This window comes from Salmo trutta, chromosome 34 (assembly GCF_901001165.1).
Source record: "Salmo trutta chromosome 34, fSalTru1.1, whole genome shotgun sequence".
Taxonomy (NCBI): Eukaryota; Metazoa; Chordata; class Actinopteri; order Salmoniformes; family Salmonidae; genus Salmo; species Salmo trutta.
The window spans coordinates 42,033,792-42,052,565 of NC_042990.1; the positions used below are offsets into that span (position 1 = coordinate 42,033,792).

The 18,774-nt window shown below is 42.8% G+C and overlaps 1 protein-coding gene across 1 annotated transcript in view; it reads left to right on the plus strand.

Annotated features, from left to right (window-relative positions):
- LOC115173255 (CUB and sushi domain-containing protein 2) overlaps positions 1-18,774 on the plus strand; it is a gene marked incomplete in the record, with an annotated part of 501,741 nt that overhangs the window by 323,366 nt on the left and 159,601 nt on the right. Inside the window, 3 exon segments of the mRNA XM_029731172.1 lie at positions 5,743-5,920; positions 8,405-8,550; positions 18,199-18,279. Of these exon segments, the coding sequence (XP_029587032.1) occupies positions 5,743-5,920; positions 8,405-8,550; positions 18,199-18,279 (405 nt within the window).

The window sequence follows — 18,774 nt, forward strand, 5'->3', positions numbered from 1 at the left end:
AGGAAACACAGGGATAAATACACTGGGGCAGAGAGACAGGAAACACAGGGATAAATACACAGAGAGACAGGAAACACAGGGATAAATACACTGGTACAGAGAGACAGGAAACACAGGGATAAATACACTGGTACAGAGAGACAGGAAACACAGGGATAAATACACTGGGCAGAGAGACAGGAACACAGGGATAAATACACAGAGAGACAGGAAACACAGGGATAAATACACAGAGAGACAGGAAACCCAGGGATATATACACTGGGGCAGAGAGACAGGAAACACAGGGATAAATACACAGAGAGACAGGAAACACAGGGATAAATACACTGGGGCAGAGAGACAGGAAACACAGGGATAAATACACTGGTACAGAGAGACAGGAAACACAGGGATAAATACACAGAGAGATAGGAAACACAGGGATAAATACACTGGGGAAAATAAGACCTGGAGGGGGTGGAGACAGTCACAAGGAACAGGTGAAACTTGATCAGGGTGTGACAGTGCAGTATGAGAAAGAGCGAGAGAGGTTAATCTGAAAACTACGACTCAGCCCACTGAGTTTGACTTCTGACTTGGCAGAGACAAATTTAAAAGCTGTGTGTCAAATTCAGAAAGTTACAGAAATATGAATGTTATTTGCTAAGTCAAAGAAAAACGTATGTTTATTTCCTACCGGGTGCATTATGATAGATGTGGATTCAAGTACATATACCAGGAACTGGTTGAATGAAGGAGTGACCAAACAAGACCCAATGTTTTTTGTTCTGGTGTTTTATATCTCTGTTTCCAGCTGTTAAATAACCATCAGTATCCTTACACCTGTTTGTTGCATTTACTCAGTCGTGGACAACCTTACACCCCACCCCCAGTCAGTACTGACATGAATCTGACAACCCACTCCTCTCCACCCCCAGCCAGTACTGACATGAATCTGACAACCCACTCCTCTCCACCCCCAGCCAGTACTGACATTGACAGGGACAGTGTGGTAGCCTGGCTTTAATCAATGTGTTGGATCAATAGCTCATTTAGTAGGAGAGGCAACAGGAGATGGAGACTCAACACTACAGATGGATTAACAGAGTATTTCTGCTACCCTACCACACACACACACACACACACACACACACACACACACACACACACACACAGGAGAGAGAGAAAGTACTGATGAGGGAGGACCTCCAGGCACAGAGAGAGAAATTAAAAATAAAGAAAAAGTAAACACTAACAAAGCATATATATATATATATATATATAGAGAGAGAGAGACAGAGGGAGAGAGAGGGAGTGTTATATAGAAAGACAGATATATATATATATATATATTTACATTTACGTCATTTAGCAGACGCTCTTATCCAGAGTGACTTACAAATTGGTGCATTCACCTTATGATATCCAGTGGAACAACCACTTTACAATAGTACATCTATATCTTTTTTGGGGGGGGTTAGAAGGATTACTTAATCCTATCCCAGGTATTCCTTAAAGAGGTGGGGTTTCAGGTGTCTCTGGAAGGTGGTGATTGACTCCGCTGTCCTGGCGTCGTGTATATATATATATATATATATATATATATATATATACAGTTGAAGTCATAAGTTTACATCCACTTAGGTTGGAGTCATTCAAACTAGTTTTTCAACCACTCCACAAATTTATTGTTAACAAACTATAGTTTTGGCAAGTCGGTTAGGACATCTACTTTGTGCATGACAAGTAATTTTTCCAACAATTGTTTACAGACAGATTATTTCACTTATAATAAACTGTATCACAATTCCATTGGGTCAGAAGTTTACATACACTAAGTTGACTGTGCCTTTAAACAGCTTGGAACATTCCAGAAAATGATGTCAACGGTTTAGAAGCTTCTGATAGGCTAATTGACATAATTTGAGTCAATTGGAGGTGTACCTGTGGATAAATTTCAAGGCCTACCTTAAAACTCAGTGCCTCTTTGCTTGACATCATGGGAAAATCAAAATAAATCAGCCAAGACCTTCACAAGTCTGGTTCATCCTTGGGAGCAATTTCCAAATGCCTGAAGGTACCATGTCATCTGTACAAACAATAGTACGCAAGTATAAACACCATGGGACCATGCAGCCATCATACCACTCAAGAAGGAGACGCATTCTGTCTCCTAGAGATGAACGTACTTTGGTGCGAAAATTGCAAATCAATCCCAGAACAACAGCAAAGGATGTTGTGAAGATGCTGGAGGAAACAGGTACAAAAGTATCTATATCCACAGTAAAACGAGTCCTATATTGACATAACCTGAAAGGTCGCTCAGCAAGGAAGAAGCCACTGCTCCAAAACCGCCATAAAAAAGCCAGACTACGGTTTGCAACTGCACATGGGGACAAAGATCGTACTTTCTGGAGAAATGTCCTCTGGTCTGTTGAAACAAAAATAGAACTGTTTGGCCATAATGACCATTGTTATGTTTGGACGAAAAAATGGGGGGCTGCAAGCCAAAGAACGCTATCCCAACCATGAAGCATGGGGGTGGCAGCATCATGTTGTGGGGGTGTTTTGCTGCAGGAGGGACTGGTGCACTTCACAAAATAGATGGCATCACGAGGCAGGAAAATTATGTGGACATATTGAAGCAACATCTCAAGACATCAGTCAGGAAGTTAAAGCTTGGTCGCAAATGGGTCTTCCAAATGGACATTGACCCCAAGCATACTTCCAAAGTTGTGGCAAAATGGCTTAAGGACAAGAAAGTCAAGGTATTGGAGTGGCCATCACAAAGCCCTGACCTCAAACCTATAGAAAAAGTGTGCGTGAGCAAGGAGGCCTACAAACCTGACTCAGTTACTCCAGCTCTGTCAGGAGGAATGGGACAAAATTCACCCAAATTATTGTGGGAAGCTTGTGGAAGGCTACCCAAAACGTTTGACCCAAGTTCAACAATTTAAAGGCTTTCAAGAATCTCTTTGAAGAATCTACCAAATACTAATTGAGTGTATGCAAACTTCTTACCCACTGGGAATGTGATGGACTGATGAAATAAATAAAAGCTGAAATAAATAGTTCTTTCTGCTATTATTCTGACACTTCACATTATTAAAATAAAGTGGTGATGCTAATTGACATAAAACAGGGAATTTTTACTAGGATTAAATGTCAGGAATTGTGAAAAACTGAGTTTAAATGTATTTGGCTAAGGTGTATGTAAACTTCCGACCTCAACTGTATATAGAGAGACAGAGGGAGAGGGAGAGAGAGTGTTATACAGAAAGGCAGAGACAGATTGGTTGAGAGAATGCCAAGACTGTGCAAAGATGCCATCAAGGAATATATATATATTTGAGATTCTTGAAAGTAGCCACCCTTTTCCTTGATTGCATCTTTGCACAGTCTTGGCATTCTCTCAACCAGCTTGTTGAGGTAGTCACCTGGAATTCATTTCAATTAGCAGGTGTGCCCTGTTAAAATGTAATTTTTGGAATTTATTTAATTCTTAATGCATTTGAGCCAATCAGTTGTGTTGTGACAAGGTAGGGGTGGTATACAGAAGATATCCCTATTTGGTAAAAGACCAAGTCAATAGTATGGCAAGAACAGCTCAAATAAGCAAACAACAGTCCATCATTACTTTAAGACATGAAGGTCAGTCAATCGGGAACATTTCAGGAACTTTGAGTTTCTTCAAGTGCAGTCGCAAAAACCACAGGAAGGAAAGCCCCAGAGTTACCTCTGCTGCAGAGTTACTAGCCTCAGAAATCGGCAACTAGCTGCACCTCAGATTGCAGCCCAAATAAATGCTTCATGGAGTTCAAGAAACAGGCACATCTCAAAATCAACTGTTCAGAGGAGACTGTGTGACTCAGGCCTTCATGGTTGAATTACTGCAAAGAAACCACTGCTAAAGGACACCAATAATAACAAGGGAATTCCTTGGGCCAAGAAACACGAGCAATGGACATTAGAACGGTGGAAATTTGTCCTCTGGTCTGATGAGATTTTGGTTCCAATCACCGTGTCTTCATGAGGCGCAGAGTAGGTGAACAGATGATGTCTGCATGTGTGGTTCCCACAGTGAAGCATGGAGGAAGAGGTGTGATGGTGCTTTGCTGGTGACACTGTCAGTGATTTATTTAGAATTCAAGGCACAATTAACCAGCATGGCAACCCCAGCATTCTGCAGCGATACGCCATCACATCTGGTTTGAGCTTAGTGGGACTATAATTTGTTTTTCAACAGGACAATGACCCAACACACCTCTAAGAGCTGTTTGACCAAGAAGGAGAGTGATGGAGTGCTGCATCAGATGACCTGGCCTCCACAATCACCACGACCTCAACTCAATTGAGATGGTTTGGGATGAGTTGGACTGCAAAGTGAAGGAAAAGCAGCCAACAAGTGCTCAGCATATGTGGGAACTCCTTCAAGATTGTTGTGAAAGCATTCTAGGTGACTACCTCATGAAGCTGGTTGAGAGAATGCCAAGATTGTGCAAAGCTGTCATCAAGGGTGGCTACTTTGAAGAATATCAAATATAAAAAATCAAGAAAAACCCTTGAATGAGTATGTGTGTCCAAACTTTTGACTGGTACCATTGCTGCTCCTTAAGTATTCTCATAAACAAAACTATTTTGTAAGATGTCTGTACTAACCGTGAATGTATCACTATATTCCACTCAGGGTCTCTCCTCTCCCAGCACAGTGTCTATGGGGGTTTAGGAGGGAAGTTAGGAGAAAATGTTAGTAAGCACGAGGAGGGGGGTTCAAGATCATTCAGCGTTGTTACAGGACCGCCTGCATGTTCTGGGAACATTTGAAACATCCATATAAATGCAAAGCAGCAGACCCCCTTAGAGGGGTTTAGAAGGTGTGTGTTTGGGGTGAGGAGGGAGGGAGGGCGAGAGGGAGCGCGAATCTGTCAGTTAGTGGGGAAGGGGAGACTATGAAGCCCCGGAGCAAATGCTCTGTCGTGGGGCTATGAGAGTCAGAGACGTGGGGTAGGAGGTGGGGGGGTTGGAGGGTGCTGTGGGGTCAGAGACGAGGGGTAGGAAGAGTGTCCTCTACTGCCCAGCAAGACTACTACCCCTAACACATCCTTCTACTCCATCCCTACCTCCCTCCCCATATAGCCTCCACTCCTCCCTCCACAGTCCCATATAGCCTCATTCCTCCCTCCCCAGCCTCCACTGGGATGGGGTTGCGGCCTTATCTTCCTGGAACACTCCAACCGAGTCCTCACTCGCTAACAGGCTTCCTGGGTAATCTTGAGAGAGAGAGAGAGAGAGAGAGAGAGAGAGAGAGAGAGAGAGAGAGAGAGAGAGAGAGAGAGAGAGAGAGAGAGAGAGAGAGAGAGAGAGAGAGAGGAGAGAGAGAGAGAGAGAGAGAGAGAGAGAGAGAGAGAGAGAGAGAGAGAGAGAGAGAGAGAGAGAGAGAGAGAGAGAGAGAGAGAGAGAGAGAGAGAGAGAGAGAGAGAGAGAGAGAGAGAGAGAGAGAGAGAGAGAGAGAGTAACCAGAGAATAATGAGTCATATTGTGTGTCCCAACATATGTGCATTTATGTACACACCCACGTCTGTGCTTCCTCATCCAGCCAGGATACACCAGCCCATCCCCAGATCTCCTGTGATGATATCTAATTAAATTGGCTTTAATGTAGGTGATAGAACAACAGAGAGAGAATATAATCCCTTGTTTCCAAGGGTTTTTATTCAGTCTGTGGGATTTATTCTCTCTCTCCTCCCCCCATCTCCCCAGTGCCCTGTGGGGGTAACATCACGTCAGACAACGGGACTATCTTCTCTCCTGGTTACCCGGAGGAGTACCCCAGCTCCGCTGACTGTACCTGGCTGATCACCGTAGCAACAGGGCTGGGTGTCAGACTCAACTTTACCCTGCTGCAGGTCCATGGGCCACATGACTTCATCACTGTCTGGTGAGTGTATATATATATATAAATATATATAAACTTTTATTTAACCAGGAAAAGTCAGAGGTCATCAGGAAACAGTGAGCCCTACCTTGCTCATGATGCACATTTGGAGTCTGCCAACTTGACACAGTCCAATAGTGTGTACCTGTGAGGAAACAGGGACTTCTTCATCTTTTCCCACAGAGCCAAATTGGCTGGTGTCACATTTCCCCAGTTTCCTCGTTAACACTGATGTTACTGGGTCGTTCCATGAAAAGAGTGCCTTTGATATTACCAGTAGAAATTGTGCACAAATCTTGCATTTTAGAGGCATGTTATATTAAATTGCAATCAATATGATTTTTATATGAAGAAAATACTTGCTACAAGTGAATCCGCTGTGACTTCCTGGAAGATTTTAACACATTTAATCCCAACCTTGCTCTTAAATTTTCACCATCATTGCAAAGCACTAGTCGTATTATTGTGTTGCTTTTGACAAAGTCATTTCTGATGATGATGATGATGATGATGATGATGATGATGATTTAATGTGATTTGTTTACGTCTGTCCCTGTCAACCCTGTTACGCGAACTGAATCCTCATTTTCATTTTTTATTTTTTTCAAGGACAAAATTCCTTTTAAACTAAAGAAAAACAACATCTAAACAAACACTGAACATCTAATAGTCAAATGATTCATCATGCAGTGCATTAATCATGCTTCCATTCTCCCTGTTGTAACACAACAAGCTTCCATTCTCCCTGTCAAACGGGAGTATTTTGGCTGATTTAACATGAAGTCATCAACCATGTTTTCTTTAATAGGCACTTATTATATATATAAATATATATATTTGTATTTTTTTTTTATTTAACCTCTTGAAATGGGAAAAAACATTTTTATTTTTATGAAGTTGAACAGAATGTAAAAATGCTGTGAAATACCAAGTGACACTTCTCAAAACAAATGGAATTGGTGGAATGACCCAAATCTCAACCTCTACTGCTTTTACTGTGCCACTGTCTGCCACTGAGTGTGTCTGTTATGGCATTGGGCTTGCTTGGCTGTAGCACTGTAGTTGCATTGCAAATGGCGCCCTACTCCCTATCTAGTGCACTACTTTTAACCAGGACCCTATTGGGGAATGACGGCCTATTCCCTACGTAGTGCACTACTTTAGACCAGAAGAAGTAGTGCACTATGCAGGGAGGAGGGTGCCATTTCAGACGCAGGCCGTGAATCAGTTCAGTTCTCCCCAGCCGTGCGTTTGCAGAGCCGGGTGTAATCTGGGATACACACACACACACACACACACACACACACACACACACACACACACACACACACACACACACACACACACACACACACACACACACACACACCGTCAGAGACAGATGGTTTTAGAGCTGAATGGCTGAGGGAGAAATAGGGTCGTGTGCTAAATGGGGACACTAGGAAGGCATGGGCACAAGCTTCCAAGGGCCACTCCCATTGGACGGCAGTAGGAGGACTGGGTGGGAAGGTGTGTCCAAACTTTTGACTGGTACTGTATGTAAAATATATATATATATAAAATATATACCAGAAAAGTTGTCAAAAACAAACAAGATAATATCTTTTTTTTTTTTTTAATTTAATTTTCTTTTTTTTTATCTTTATTTTAACAGGGAAAACAGACTGAGACCTGGATCTCTTTTACGGCTGTGCCCTGTGTAAACATGTTGACATGTACAGTTTTAGGCATACAGACAAGAACATTTCAAACATACAAAACAAAGACACAATTCAACAGAAACAATCACAGACGACATCATATTGATCCTCCATAACATTATTGAAATGGGCAAGGGACACCAGAGTGTCTAACTTAAGTTGGATCTGCAGTTTGTTCCATAAATAAGGTGCAAAGGAACTAAAGGCAGTTCTACCCAACTCTGTGGAGACCAAAGAGGGGCGGGGTTAATAAAAAATAAAAAAACAGAGTGGGTTATCTTGCTTTCCTGTAATATCTTTGTTTGTAGGGAAGAACCGTTTTTTTTAACTCGGGCTTTGCCAGGGACCTCTCCATATATCACAATGCATCTCCGTACAGTATTATCACAATGCTTATATGCCGATATGATATGAATTGAACTTCTCACAACACTCACGATTCTATATGTATTGAGATGCGATACTGCGATAGTACTGCCGCTGCAGAAGGACAAGAGAGATCTTGAAAATTAAAATTAAAAAGTAATGATGGAAATAATAGTGATGAGAAAAAAGTGACAATTTATTAATTTTTTTTAAAGAAAGAAAACAAGAAATGAAAGACAAATACCGGAGATTTGGTGCAGGTACAGTCGACTAGCGCAAAAAATAATCCTGCGATATTGTAAAAAATAATATTGCACTGTATCCCCAAAATAATATCCCGATCTGTAACTATATTGATTTTTTTTTTTTTTCTTCCCCATCACTAATTTTAACCTCTGACCCTTTACCTGTCATCCCTTAGGGACGGCCCACAGGTGACAGCCAGGAAGCTAGGTGTGTTTATGGAAGGAGAGCCCAACGAACCAGCCAGCAGCACATCCAATCAGATCCTGGTGCGTTTCCGTAGCAACACAGAGAAAGGTGGACTATTCCAAATCACCTATCAAGGTATGTACAGTATCAACTCCATCACCACTTCCTCCCTGTCTCTCTGTCTCTCTCCCTGTCTGTCTCTCTCTCTCTCTCTCTCTCACTCACTCTTCCTCTCTGTCTCTCTCCCTGTCTGTCTCTCTCTCTCTCTCTCTCTCTCTCACTCTTCCTCTCTGTCTCTCTCTCTCTCTCTCTCTCACTCTTCCTCTCTCTCTCTCTCTCTCTCTCACTCTTCCTCTCTCTCTCTCTCTCTCTCTCTCTCTCACTCTCTCTCTCTGTCTCTCTGTCTCTCTCTCTCTCTCTCTCTCACTCTTCCTCTCTGTCTCTCTCCCGGTCTGTCTCTCTCTCTCTCTCTCTCTCACTTCCTCTCTGTCTCTCTCTCTCTCTCTCTCCTCTCTGTCTCTCTCTCTCTCTCTCTCTCTCTCACTCTTCCTCTCTGTCTCTCTCCCTGTCTGTCTCCCTGTCTCTCTCTCTCTCTCTCTCTCTCTCTCTCTCTCACTCTTCCTCTCTCTCTCTCTCTCTCTCTCTCTCTCTCAATTTCAATAACATTTCAATTTAAGGGCATTATTTGCATGGGAAACATATTTTGACATTGCCAAAGCAAGTGAAATATTTCTGCTGTGATGGCACACTGGTATTTCACCCAGTAGATATGTGAGTTTATCGAAATTGGGTTATGTTTTCAAATTCTTTGTGCATCTGTGTAATCCAAGGGAAATATGTGTCTCTAATATGGTAATATATTTGGCAGGAGGTTAGGAAGTGCAGCTCAGTTTTCACCTCATTTTGTGGGCAGTGTGCACATAGCCTGTCTTCTCTTGAGAGCCAGGTCTGCCTACGGCGGCCTTTCTCAATAGCAAGGCTATGCTGATTGGGTCTGTACATAGTCAAAGCTTTCCTTAAGTGTTGGTCAGTCACAGTGGTCAGGTATTCTGCCACTGTGTACTCTCTGTTTAGGGCCAAATAGCATTCTAGTTTGTTCTGTTTTTTGTTAATTATTTCCAATGTGTCAAGTCATTATCTTTTTGTTTCTTCATGATTTGGTTGGGTCTAATTGTTTTGCTGTCCTGGGACTCTGTGGGGTGTGTTTGTGTTTGTGAACTGAGCCCCAGGACCAGCTTGCTTAGGGGACTCTTCTCCAGGTTCATCTCTCTGTGGGTGATGGCTTTGTTATGGAAGGTTTGGGAATCACTTCCTTATATATGGTTGTTGTAGAATTGAACGGCTCTTTTCTTTGATTTTGAAAATTAGCGGGTATCGGCCAAATTCTGCTCTGCACGCATTATTTTGTGTGTTGCGTTTTACACAGAATTCTGCATGCAGAGTCTCAATTTGATATTTGTCCCATTTTATGAATTCTTGGTTGGTGAGAGGACCCCAGATCTCACAATCATAAAGGGCTCTTTTCTGGATTTTCTGGATAAAGGTCTCTTTTCTGATGTTTAGGGTTCTATAACTGATTCAAAGTGTTTTTAGCCAGATCCTTATTGGTATGTCAAATTATATGTTCATTTTGATGGCATAGAAGGCCCTTCTTGCCTTGTCTCTCAGATCGTTCACAGCTTTGTGGAAGATACCTGTGGCTCGGATGTTTAGGCCGAGGTATGTGTTGTTTTTTGTGTGTTCTATGGCAATGGTGTCTAGATGGAATTTGTATTTGTGGTCCTTGGAACTGGAACACCATTATTTTGGTCTTACTGAGATTTACTGTCAGGGCCCAGTTCTGAAAGAATTTGTACAGAAGATCTAGGTGCTGTTGTAGACCCTCCTTGGTTGGGGACAGAAGCACCAGATCATCAGCAAACAGTAGATATTTGATTTCTGAGTCTAGTAGGGTGAGGCCGGGTGCTGCGGACTGTTATAGTGCCCTCGGCAATTCATTGATATATTTGTTGAAGAGGGTGGGGCTCAAGCTGCATCCCTGTCTCACCCCACAGCCCTGATGAAGGAAATCTGTTTTTATTGCCAATTTTAACTGGACACTTGTTATTTGTCTACAAGGATTTTATCCTCTTCTACACTGATGTTATAATGTGATATGCCATATTGTAGAAGATGGATATATACCCCAACACTGCTTTCATCATCAATTTGTATAGCAGACCATTCTGCCAAATTGAGTCAAAAGCTTTTTTTGAAAATTAACAAAATATGAAAAGACTTTGCTTTTGTTTTGTTTTGTTTCTTTGTCAATAAGGGTCTGCAGGGTGTATACGCGGTTTGTTGTACAGTATTTTGGTAAGGAGACAATTTTACATTTGCTCAGGACATTGTTTTCACTGAAGAACTGTTGGAGTCTGCTGTTGATGATACTGCAGAGGAGTTTCCGAGATTGCTGTTGATTCACATCCCACGGTAGTTATTGGGGTCAAATTGGTCTCCACTTTTGTGGATTGGGGTGGTCAGGCCTTGGTTTCAAATATCAGGGAAGATGCCAGAGCTGAGGATGATGTTAATGAGTTTAAGTTTAGCCAATTGGAATTTGTGGTCTGTATATTTTATCATTTCATTGAGGATACCATCAACACCACAGGCCTTTTGGTGTTGGAGGGTTTGTTTTATTTTATTTTATTTATTTCACCTTTATTTAACCAGGTAGGCAAGTTGAGAACAAGTTCTCATTTACAATTGCGACCTGGCCAAGATAAAGCAAAGCAGTTCGACAACATACAACAACACAGAGTTACACATGGAGTAAACAACATACAGTCAATAGTACAGTAGAAAAAAATAAGACTATATACAATGTGAGCAAATGATGTGAGATAAGGGAGGTAAAGGCAAAAAAAATGCCATGGTGGCAAAGTAAATAAAGTATAGCAAGAAAAACACTGGAATGGTAGATTTGTAGTTTGAAGAAAGTTCAAAGTTCAAATCTAAATAATATGGTGCAAAGGAGCAAAATAAATAAAATAAATAAATACAGTAGGGGAAGAGGTAGTAGTTTGGGCTAAATTATAGATGGGCTATGTACAGGTGCAGTGATCTGTGAGCTGCTCTGACAGCTGGTGCTTAAAGCTAGTGAGGGAGATAAGTGTTTCCAGTTTCAGAGATTTTTGTAGTTCGTTCCAGTCATTGGCAGCAGAGAACTGGAAGGAGAGACGACCAAAGGAGGAGTTGGCTTTAGGGGTGACCAGAGAGATATACCTGCTGGAGCGCATGCTACAGGTGGGTGCTGCTATGGTGACCAGTGAGCGGAGATAAGGGGGGACTTTACCTAGCAGGGTCTTGTAGATGACCTGGAGCCAATGTGTTTGGCGACGATTATGAAGTGAAGGCCAGACAACGAGAGCATACAGGTCGCAGTGGTGGGTTGTATATGGGGCTTTGGTGACAAAACGGATGGCACTGTGATAGACTGCATCCAGCTTGTTGAGTAGGGTATTGGAGGCTATTTTGTAAATGACATCGCCGAAGTCGAGGATTGGTAGGATGGTCAGTTTTACGAGGGTATGTTTGGCAGCATGAGTGAAGGATGCTTTGTTGCGAAATAGGAAGCCAATTCTAGATTTCACTTTGGATTGGAGATGATTGATGTGAGTCTGGAAGGAGAGTTTACAGTCTAACCAGACACCTAGGTATTTGTAGTTGTCCACAAATTCTAAGTTAGAACCGTCCAGAGAAGTTATGCTGGATGGGCGGGCAGGTGCAGGCAGCGATCGGTTGAAGAGCATGCATTTAGTTTTACTTGTGTTTAGGAGCAGTTGGAGACCACGGAAGGAGAGTTGAATGGCATTGAAGCTCGTCTGGAGGGTTGTTAACACAGTGTCCAAAGAAGGGCCAGAAGTATACAGAATGGTGTCGTCTGCGTAGAGGTGGATCAGAGATTCACCAGCAGCAAGAGCGACATCATTTATGTATACAGAGAAAAGAGTTGGCCCAAGAAATTGAACCCTGTGGTACCCCCATAGAGACTGCCAGAGGTCCAGACAGTAGGCCCTCCGATTTGACACACTGAACTCTGTCAGAGAAGTAGTTGGTGAACCAGGCGACGCAATCGTTTGAGAAACCAAGGCTACTAAGTCTGCCGATGAGGATGTGGTGATTAACAGAGTCAAAAGCTTTGGCCAGGTCAATGAATACGGCAGCACAGTATTGTTTCTTATCGATGGCGGTTACGATGTCGTTTAGGACCTTGAGCGTGGCTGAGGTGCACCCATGACCAGCTCTGAAACCAGATTGCATAGCGGAGAGGGTGCGGTGGGATTCGAAATAGTCGGTAATCTGTTTGTTGACTTGGCTTTCGAAGACCTTAGAAAGGCAGGGTAGGATGGATATAGGTCTGTAGCAATTTGGGTCAAGAGTGTCACCTCCTTTGAAGAGGGGGATGACAGCAGCTGCTTTCCAATCTATGGGAATCTCAGATGACACGAAAGAGAGGTTGAACAGGCTAGTAATATAGGTTGCAATAATTTCGGCAGATAATTTTAGAAAGAAAGGGTCCAGATTGTCAAGCCCAGCTGATTTGTAGGGGTCCAGATTTTGCAGCTCTTTCAGAACATCAGCTGAATGGATTTGGGAGAAGGAGAAATGGGGGAGGCTTGGGCGAGTAGCTGTGGGGGGTGCAGTGCTGTTGAATGCAGTAGGGGTAGTTAGGTGGAAAGCATGGCCAGCCGTAGAAAAATGCTTATTGAAATTCTCAATTATAGTGGGCTTATCGGTGGTGACAGAGTTTCCTATCCTCAGTGCAGTGGGCAGTTGGGAGGAGGTGTTCTTATTCTCCATGGATTTTACAATGTCCCAGAACTTTTTAGAGTTGGAGTTGCACGAAGCAAATTTCTGTTTGAAAAAGCTAGCCTTGGCGTTTCTAACTGCCTGTGTGTATTGGTTTCTAACTTCCCTAAAAAGTTGCATATCGCGGGGGCAGTTCGATGCTAATGCAGAACGCCACAGGATGTTTTTGTGTTGGTTAAGGGCAGTCAGGTCTGGGGAGAACCAAGGGCTATATCTGTTCCTGGTTCTAAATTTCTTGAAAGGGGCATGCTTATTTAAGATGGAGAGGAAGGCATTTTTAAAAAATAACCAGGCATCCTCTACTGACGGGATGAGGTCAATATCCTTCCAGGATACCAGGGCCAGGTCGATTAGAAAGGCTTGCTCGTTGAAATGTTTCAGGGAGCGTTTGACAGTGATGAGTGGAGGTCGTTTGACCGCTGACCCATTACGGGTGCAGGCAATGAGGCAGTGATCGCTGAGATCTTGGTTGAAAACAGCAGAGGTGTAATTAGAGGGCACATTGGTTAGGATGATATCTATGAGGGTGCCAGTGTTTGCGGCTTTGGGGTTGTACCTGGTGGGTTCATTAATAATTTGTGTGAGATTGAGGGCATCAAGCTTGGATTGTAGAATGGCTGGGGTGTTAAGCATGTCCCAGTTTAGGTCGCCTAGTAGCACGAGCTCTGAAGATAGATGGGGGGCAATCAGTTCACATATGGTGTCCAGAGCACAGCTAGGGGCCGATGGGGGTCTATAGCAGGCGGCAACGGTGAGAGACTTGTTTTTGGAGAGGTGGATTTTTAAAAGTAGAAGTTCAAATTGTTTGGGTACAGACCTGGATAGAAGGACAGAACACTGCAGGCTATCTCTGCAGTAGATTGCAACACCGCCCCCTTTGGTCGTTCTATCTTGTCTGAAAACGTTGTAGTTAGGGATGAAGATTTCACAGTTTTTGGTGGACTTCCTAAGCCAAGATTCAGACACAGCTAGGACATCCGGGTTGGCAGAGTGTGCTAAAGCAGTGAATAAAACAAACTTAGGGAGGAGGCTTCTAATGTTAACATGCATGAAACCAAGGCTATTACGGTTACAGAAGTCATCAAAAGAGAGCACCTGGGGAGTAGGAGTGGAGCCAGGCACTGCAGGGCCTGGATTCACCTCTACATCCCCAGAGGAGCAGAGAAGAATAAGTATGAGGGTACGGCTAAAAGCTATAAGAATTGGTCGTCTGTGACGTCCAGAATAGAGAGAAAAAGGAGCAGGTTTCTGGGGGCGATAAAATAGCTTCAAGGTATAATGTACAGACAAAGGTATGGTGGGATGTGAGTACAGAGGAGGTAAACCTAGGCATTTAGTGATTATGAGAGAGATATTGTCTCTAGAAACATCATTGAAACCAGAAGATGTCATAGCATGTGTGGGTGGAGGAACTGAGAGGTTGGATAAGGTATAATGAGCAGGGCTAGAGGCTCTACAGTGAAATAAGCCAATAAACACTAACCAGAACAGCAATGGACAAGGCATATTGACATTAAGGAGAGGCATGCTTAGCCGAGTGATCAGAGGGTCCAGTGAGATTCAGACAGCTAGCCGGGCCATAGTTAGCAAGCTGGTGGAAGATGGGAGGGAGGTCTGTTTTTAGCCACCTCATGCGTTTCCGTCTGTGGGTTAGTGGGGTTCCGTGTGGAAGGGGGGACCTGTCCAAGTTGGCAAAATAGTTAGTTATAGTGGCCCAAGAAAAGTGTCCGATAGACCTATTCAGATCGCAGCCGAAAAAGACAGCTAACGATTAGCCGGCCGCAGATGGGCGATCAGGTTACGTCGCGACGGAGGGGCCAGTTGGACAACTCCCTCGGGCAGATAACGTCGGTGGTCCAGTCGTGAAGACCCGATGGGGCTCCGCATCGGCAGTAAAACGGGTCAGGATAGGTGAGTTGTAGCCCAGGAGACACTTCAGCTGGCTAGCTCAGGAATATATTGTATTTTGTCCTTTAGTTCATTCAAGGTAATTGGAGAATCTAGTTGGTTCTGGTAGTCTTTAATAGTTGATTCTAAGATTTGTATTTGATCATGTTTATGTTTTAGCTCTTGGTTCTTTGTTATAGAGCTAAAAAGATTGGAGAAGTGGTTTATCCATACATCACCGTTTTGGATAGATAGCAATTCGTGTTGGTGTTTGTTTAGAGTTTTCCAATTTTCCCAGAAGAAATGTAATTCTATGGATTCTTCAATCACAATGAGCTGATTTCTGATATTTTTCCATAGCGTATTTCTGTATTGTTTTAGTGATTCACTATAGTGAAGGCGTAGACTCAGGTTTTCTGGGTCTCTATGTTTTTGGCTGGATAGATTTCTCTATGTATTTCTCCGATTTTTTACATTCCTCATCAAACCATTTCTCATTGTTATTAATTTTCTTCGTTTTTCTATTTGAGATTTTTAGATTTGATAGGGAAGCTAAGAGTTCAAATATACTGTTTAGATTTTCTACTGGCAAGTTACCACCTTCACTATTACAGTGGAACGTTTTACCCAGGAAATTGTCTAGAAGGGATTGAATTTGTTGTTGCCTAATTGTTTTTTGGTAGGTTTCCAAACTGCATTCCTTCCATCTATAGCATTTTCTTAATGTTACTCAGTTCCTTTGGCTTTGATGCCTCATGATTGAGTATGTCTTAGGTTTTCTGCCGGAATTTTAATTTTGTTATGCTAACTGATAGGTCAAATATCTTGTTCAGGCTTCCTACTGCTAAGTTAACACCTATCACAATTGCAGAAAAACATTTTCTCCTGGAAAATGTCTAAAAGGGAATGGATTTTGTTTTGTTGGCTAATTTGGTGTTTGTCCCATTTTGTGAATTCTTGGTTGGTGAGCGGACCCCAAACCATAAAGGGCAACGGTTTCTACAACTGCCCTCCTTCCACCAGAGGGGGCTGCTGAGGGGAGGATGGGCTCATAATAATGTCTGGAACATAGCGAATGGAACGGCATCAATCACCATGGAAACCATTCCACTGATTCTTCTCCAGTCGTTATCACTAATACAAACCCATCCTCCTTAATTAAGGAGCCACCAACCTCCTGTTCCTTCCATCTATTGCATTTGCTATTAGTATGTAGTTCGTTCAGCTTCGATGCCTCATGATGGAGTATTGCTCTGTTCAAGTAGACTGTGATTTAGCTGTGATCTGATATTGACTGTGAACACTCTGAGAGACTCTGGGTTGAGGTCAGTGATAAAGTAGTCTACAGTACTACTGCCAAGAGATGAGCTGTAGGTGTACCTACTGTCGTGTCTTTGGCTATGCCGGATTAAGTGATATGACATGGTAACTTATAAAATGATTTCTCTGTAATTAATATTACCTGATTAAGCTAATCATGTGAATGTAATGAACTAGAAAGTCGGGGCACCACGGAAGAACGTTTATAGAGCTGTTATCTTCCGAATAAACTCTTAAAATACTTAGTAATATTTTACATCGATAGCAGTCAATATTAACCCTTAACTTATTTTCAGTCTCATAATGAAAGTTGTAAATTCTTGGTTATCTTCACGAACCCTGGCTAACAAGTTGAATCAGCAATACAAAATTGGGTTTAATTATTTATTTACTAAATACCTAACTAATCACACAGAATTACAAATACACAGAATACCAATGATGTCATACAGAAAACGTCCCGGTGGACGGAACCTGGTTACACAAAGGAAAGGGGGTTGGGCTTGAATGAAAGAGCGGGAAGACTTAGGAACCACAAACAGCAGCTATGCTATCGTAAATACATTATCTTATGCATTCTAAATTACCGCCCATTTGGAAAAGGAAAATGCAATAAATATTTACTCTGAGCTGCGCTTCGGTAGATTGGTCGTAGATGCTGGCCGGGTTGGCCAACAGATCTTCCTGTAAACTCTTAAGAATGTCTCTGGTGGTAAATTGGATACGTGGTGGTATCTTCGTCCGTCTGTTAGACTGGATCCGTCGTCCGTCCATTCCTAGCCCCCGTCTACAGCGGCCGCTGCTAACTCAACGGCTAGGAAGTATCACTTCTGTAGTGAATAAGCTCAAAGTTCATACCATTCGCCATCAAAGCTCACGCCAAGGTTGGCTTAGTTCTCTTCTTGACATGTGTCCTTCTAACGTAGAGGCTGCAGACCTCACGTACTGGAACTAACGGTTATCTTTTCATCAAAGGCTTATATAGTGGAGAGGGGGGAAGGAGGTGTTTCATCGTTTATAACCCCTGTCTCTTCACAGGGTTGGGCAACTGATCGAGCAGGGCACTTTCCTTATGAAAACATATTCTCTCATTTGGAAGCTAAAATTACATTTAATCTCCTAACAAACAATTTCAATATCAAACATTTCAATTGCATAACAATTCCATGTGACTCTGATAACTAGAGGGTGTATACTTTCTCAGGTACAGTTTATGTCGTCCTGTCATCAATCATAATGTCCCAGATAACAATGAACTGACCTCCATACTCATTACGTTATCAAGCATATTTCCAACTGGTTTTATTACCAAAATATGGTTCCTTTCCCCATTTGTTTGATGTTCCCAGACTCTCTATATTTAACAGGACAGCAGTCCTTCAGTAGGGTCAGTAAGAGAGGGGAAGGGAGAAAGGTATTTATGGGGGGGTCATAAACCTTACCCACAGGCCAACGTCATGACACTACCATAGGACTCCCCTCGAAGCCTACCATTGACTATGTACATACCCAGCGTCCGACAGAGCTGCAGGAGTTGTGACCCGTTTTTGTTAGTTATGTTGTCATGCTGTTGCTTAGGGAGTGCTGTCACCTCCAGGTAGGTGTTTGTCTGCCTGTGTTCTCTCTCTCTCTCTCTCTCTCTCTCTCTCTCTCTCTCTCTCTCTCTCTCTCTCTCTACTAACAATGTCTAGAAGATAACATGGATGTACTTTCATTTGTTTCCAGCATATAGACTCCAGTTCTGCCTGCCTCCCCCTATCATACCCAATGCTGAGATCTTAATGGCCAGCAAGGAATTTAAAATTGGTGAGTCAACACACACACACACAAATACAGTATTGTACATCTAACCTTGTGGGGACACACAATTCAGTCCCATTCAAAATCCTATTTTCCTAACCCTAACCCATAACCCTAGCCCCTAACCCTTAGCCTAACCTTAACCCAAACACCTAACCTTAAACCTATCCATAAACCTAACCCTAGCTCCTAACCCTAAACCTAACCCTAGCTCCTAACCCTAAACCTAACCCTAGCTCCTAACCCTAAACCTAACCCTAGCTCCTAACCCTAACCCTAGCTCCCAACCCTGATCCTAACCCTAGATCCTAGCTCCTAACCCTAAATCTAACCCTAGCTCCTAACCCTAACCCTAAACCTAACCCTAGCTCCTAACCCTAAACCTAACCCTACATCCTAACCCTAAACCTAACTCTAGCTCCTAACCCTAAACCTAACCCTAGCTCCTAAACCTAAACCTAACCCTAGCTCCTAACCCTAAGCCTAAACCTAGCTCCTAAC